Source organism: Poecilia reticulata, linkage group LG19 (assembly GCF_000633615.1).
Source record: "Poecilia reticulata strain Guanapo linkage group LG19, Guppy_female_1.0+MT, whole genome shotgun sequence".
Classification (NCBI taxonomy): Eukaryota; Metazoa; Chordata; class Actinopteri; order Cyprinodontiformes; family Poeciliidae; genus Poecilia; species Poecilia reticulata.
The window spans coordinates 402,529-407,776 of NC_024349.1; the positions used below are offsets into that span (position 1 = coordinate 402,529).

Here is a 5,248-nt window from a genome sequence, read left to right on the forward strand (position 1 = left end):
AACTGATGCTGCAGGAACTGATGCTGCAGAAACTGATGCTGCAGGAACTGATGCTGCAGAAACTGATGCTGCAGGAACTGATGCAGCAGGAACTGATGCTGCAGGAACTGATGCAGCAGGAACTGATGCAGCAGGAACTGCCGCTTGTTTTGATGCAGCGTCATCCACTCAGAGAGCAAATGATGAAGATTTGATCTGATCCCCAGAGATCTACATGAGGACCTTTAATCCCGTCTCTGATACATGAAGCAAGATTACACATAATATTTATTTTATAGGTGTGATTAACGAAGAAGCAGCAGATTTTTCCCATCCTGGTGAAATCTGGACCTCACCTTCTCTCTGATTGTCTCATGCTGCGTCTCCAGTCGGGGACAGAGGACGGTAGGACAGCTGGACGTAGAGCTAGAGCAGGCAGCTTGTGAGGGACGTTCGGGTCGTAAAGTTTGATCTGGACTAGAAGCTTCTCTCCTCATCCTGGGATCAGATTAAAATCTGGAATATTCCGGATCCGTCTGACTACAGATGGGAATCTTTCCAGTGATTTTAAGTCAGAAACTTTTTTCTGTTCAAACCTTTACAGATGCTGATTGATGAAGAAATGCTGAAAATCTTATTTCAAACATCTCCATAAAGTTCCAGACGGCATCAAATTTCATCAGTTCATATTTAAACAAAACTAAGTTTGTGTATCAAATTCTTAAAATAAAATATCAAAAACTGATTCAGTTGGACGCGACGCGCAAAGACACGTAATTATGAAGCCAATTTTAAATGAATCTGATGGTTTTGAATCGATTCCAAATCACTTCCAGTTTTTAAAACCTTTTGGTTAAAAACAGACGAGGAGGAGTTGCTGGACRGAGACGAAGATGAATTTTAAAGGCTGAAGTCGTTCTCCTCAAACCCAGAAACAAATTTATCTCMAATCCGACTCGACGGCTGAGATGAACGTTTCCTGCTTTGAGCCTGTAGGACGTTCGGACGTTTCGTTCTGTTGCCTGGCAATAAGCTTCCTGCGATGCTGGCTGGTCGGCTGTGTAGTCATGAATGTCAGTTTAAATATCTAAAGAGCCTAAATGTGGGGAGGTAGAGGGTTAACTCGGGGAGTCTCATCTCTTCAGAGCCTGATCCATTAAGCAGGAAGCAGGAGGGAAGGGGGCGGGACTTCCTGTCACCAATCAGCGCCTTGTCTCAGTATTTCTCTGAGTTCATATTTCAGTCAGTAAAACGTTTCTGAGCGGATCATAGATCATAAGAGTTTCTGCTGACTCAGGTTTTCTTGCTGGTTGCTAACCTGTTAGCATCGCGTGTCAGATGATGACCCAGGAATCAGCTTCATGATTTCTGTTCTGATTTGGTTCCAAGAACAAACATAAAGATTGAGAGTTTCCATTGACTGGTGTTTCATCAGGATGAGTGGAAACCAGTTTATCACTGGTTTCTGTCTGCTGACTGGGAATCGTTCTGGATTTCATCCATGCTGTTTTTATCCCGATGAGAAGCAGCTGTGGGTGTGTGTGTGACGTCCAGGCGCCGCCAGACGTAAACATGCAACCCAACGGCGGCAAAGCGCTGATCAACAGATGCGTTCTGTTCCCGCCTCCCAGTGGGGCCGTTTGTTTCTTCGGTTTGTTTCCATGACGCTGTGAAGGTTTCCGTTTTCTTCTTCTGCTGATTTCTGCTGCGTCGTTTCAGTTCTTCTCTGTCCTCCGTCCTGCAGACGTCTTGACAGAGTTCAGCTCTTTGTCATGTTGAGGTTTACAGCAGGAAGTGACACGTTTCTGTCGCTTCCTGTTCAGACCGGCTGTGTGTATCTGGGTCAGGTTTCCATACATGCATCACTCTGACTGTGGAAACTCAAACTTTGCTTTACGTCACGCTGCAGCCCAGCCCTCTGCTTAATAACTCGTTTTTAAGTTTTATTATTATTACTTTATGACGGTGGCAGAGATCTAAAAGCTCTGGATTTATCTGCTCMGTCTGTCCTCAGCTGATTGGTTCAGACGAGGCAGAAGATTCGGTCCTGCGCTCTGATTGGTTCCCACTGCTAAGCTGCTTTTTCATCTCGTCTCTGAGTTATAAACAAAAAAAAAACAAACATCTTTTAGCTCCTGAATTTGTTCTCATGCATTTGAAACAGATTCTCAGGGTTTCAGCCGAGTTTTTAAATCTGATTTACTGTCAACGTGTTTGATAAAGTTGGTCAAACTGAGCAGCTGAACTGTTTCTACATCCAGTCTGACTGTGATGGATGAATTATGATCAGGATTAAACATCAGTGACACTGAAGTGTGAAAAGTTTTCACTCGGTGCGTTAAGCAGCAGCATGGCGGCAGGTTCTGTTTGTGGGATGTACCCAGGTCAGAGGTCAGAGGTCAGCTTCAGCCTTTCTTTGTTTTTCTCTGTTTCAGTTTCTCTGATCAAACGAAACGTCTGGCTGCAGATTTATTTGTGTTTGTGAGCATAAAGCAGCTGAGAAGTGGAGGAAACACACCCTGTGTGTGTCTGTGTGTGTCTCTGTGTGTGTGTCTGTGTGTGTGTGTCTCTGTGTGTGTGTGTCTCTGTGTGTGTGTATCTGTGTGTGTGTGTGTCTGTGTGTGTGTCTGTGTGTGTATCTGTGTGTTGGCTCTAACATCTGGCAGAGACGGGTGGGGGAGGGGGGACTCATTTTAATCTGCTCCAGTCCTGCTGGTTTCATAACGGTTGGATGAAGTTTGTTCTGATTGGACGGTTTTATGTATTTAATAAAAAGACATTTAAAGGTAAAGAGTTGTAAATATTTCATAAAGATGCAGAATCGGCTCAGATGTGAATGTTATGAATGATATGAATCTGATCATATCTGTAAATGTTTTCTGGTTTGGCCTCATCTCTGATGAGCGGACGGCGGTTCTGGTCCGGTCCGGTCTGAGCCAGCGGGTCATGTGACAATCAGGGATTACAGATTTTAATCTGACTGTCATGAAGCCCAGAGAGGAGGAACTGAGCTGGACAGAGGAGGAAGGAATGGCGGCGGCGGCGAAGGATTTCTGAGTCCGTTTTGGTTCTGATGCCGAATCAGAAAGGCTGAAGCTGGTGAGAGAGAGAGAGAGAGAGAGAGACAGAGAGAGAGAGAGAGAGAGAGAGAGAGAGGCAGAGAGAGAGAGAGTTCATGCTTTAGTTCCTACTTCCTGTTGTCCCAGCAAATCGATTCAGTGTCGGTTTGTTTTTTCTCTTTATGCATCAAAATGAGTCAAATTTCTGCAAATATTTTTTTTTGCTTCTTTTTAACATCTGATTTTCATTCCTGATCATTTCCAGTCGTTATAGTTTATTCATGCATGATATCTGTCATGATGTCATCACGTGGTTCTGATGCTGCAGGACCAACCGACCAATCAGACTCTGACTCATAATCACTGGGAATAAAGTCAAGCTGCATTTCAGTCTTATTTTGACCTTTAAGTCTGTTTTTGTTTCCTTTTATCATCCATATTGTGTTTTAATGGTTTTTATATCTGTAGTTGTGATTTGCAGTGTGCTGCCRCCCTGGAAATATTTATTAAAATCTTTAAAGCGACAGCGGCACAAATTAAAATGTTTGCTGTAAAACGTTTAAACTGAAATTGTCACATTTTCTATTTTCTGCTGCGGTTTTCCAGCTGGCCCTCCAAGATGAAGGCGGAAAACCCGGATGAGACGGGAAGCAGAACCAACAGCTTCCAGAGGAAGAAACCGCCGTGGCTGAAGCTGGACATCCCGACCATCCAGCTGACGCCGGACGAGCCGCTGCAGGCCGCCGCGCCGCATGTTGGGCCGCGTGTTGCTGCAGTCAGACGCAGCAACGAGGCGCAAGACAAAAACGAATTCCAGGTAAAAACGAAAACAGGGAATTTTACCTGGGATCCAGCTGGTCCAGCCTCTTATGCTGCGTGTGTGTGTGTGTGTGTGTGTCTGTGTCTGTGCGTGTGTGTGTGTCTGTGTGTGCGTGTGTGTGTTGCAGCCTGTGAAGCGACTGCGCAGTGTGAGCATGCCCGGGGAAAATCCACACACACACTCTGCTGCCATGGAAACGTCCAACGCCTACCTCAAACCTCCAGTGGAGAAAATGGCCGTCATGCAGTCCATCAAGAGGTCAGACACACACACACACACACGCACACACACATAAAACCTGACCTTTAACCCTAACCAACCAAAACTCGATTCATACCTTAGTCCTAACTCTGACCCCTGACCCAAAAACAGGGTTTCCCCTTGTGGGGACCAGGGTCTGGTCCCCACAAGGGGCAATTGGGCCCCACAATGTATTACAAACAAACGCGCGCACACACCTTCATCTCAGATCACYTGCTTCACGCTCCTCTTCCTCCTTTAGGGCTGATCTGATTATTATTTAGTTATTAATTAATCTATTGATTATTTTCTGATTATTAATCAGTTAAAATATCACATGCTGCAGATTTTTCATTTTTATCAGTATAATAATAATAATATCATTATTTTATTTTCCTGGCACCAAGGTGGGAGAAAAATACAGTCAATCACACAGCAAAAGTAAAAACTTAAATTATTAATAAAACAGAATGAAGGATGAAGTGAATCCTGGTTATATTTAGATTTTATCAGAATAATAATAATTTTTCCATCTGTTGGCTSTTTAACCACTGAAGACGTTTATACTTTAGAAATRCAATAAAAATAAAACACAGGACTCATTTTGCCTAAAAGTGAAGCTGCAGATAAAAATCCTTCCAACATCAACATGAGAATCAATACAGAGTGCAGCTGATCTGGTGATTATCGTTTATAGATTAATAAYTGATAGGAAAAGGTGATGAATAGATTTTTCCAGGTGATGCTAAAAGTGAACTAGAGCAGTTCTGGAACATTAATGTTTTTATTTTTATCTTAAATGCAAAATGTTTTTGTTCAATTCTGTTTTCTTTTTTTCTCCAGTTAACAATTAATGAATCCATAAATTATTAGAGGATTATTTAAATAACCGATTGAATCCGTCTGTAAACAGTTTGTTCTCTCTTCCTGCTTCTTGCCTGATTTAACAATGCTGTTCTTCCACTTCCTGTCTGTTCTCCTCCCACTTCCTGTCTGCTCTCCTTCCACTTCCTGTCTGCTCTCCTTCTACTTCCTGTCTGCTCTCCTTCCACTTCCTGTCTGCTGTTCTTCCACTTCCTGTCTGCTCTCCTCCCACTTCCGGGCTGCTGTCCTCCCACTTCCTGTCTGTTCTCCTCCCACTTCCTGTCTG

The 5,248-nt window shown here is 43.5% G+C and overlaps 2 protein-coding genes across 2 annotated transcripts in view; one reads left to right on the forward strand and one right to left on the reverse strand.

The window, feature by feature from the left end:
* Positions 1-5,248, reverse strand: part of hbae4 (hemoglobin alpha embryonic-4) — a 20,313-nt gene that overhangs the window by 10,825 nt on the left and 4,240 nt on the right. The gene's annotated exons all lie outside the window — the stretch shown is intronic.
* The window catches only part of LOC108167259 (inactive rhomboid protein 1-like), a 20,212-nt gene that overhangs the window by 4,871 nt on the left and 10,093 nt on the right, over positions 1-5,248 (forward strand). The window contains exons 2-3 of the mRNA XM_017310677.1: positions 3,645-3,855; positions 3,986-4,116. Of these exons, the coding sequence (XP_017166166.1) occupies positions 3,658-3,855; positions 3,986-4,116 (329 nt within the window). The 5' untranslated portion in view covers positions 3,645-3,657. The remainder of the gene's footprint in view (positions 1-3,644; positions 3,856-3,985; positions 4,117-5,248) is intronic.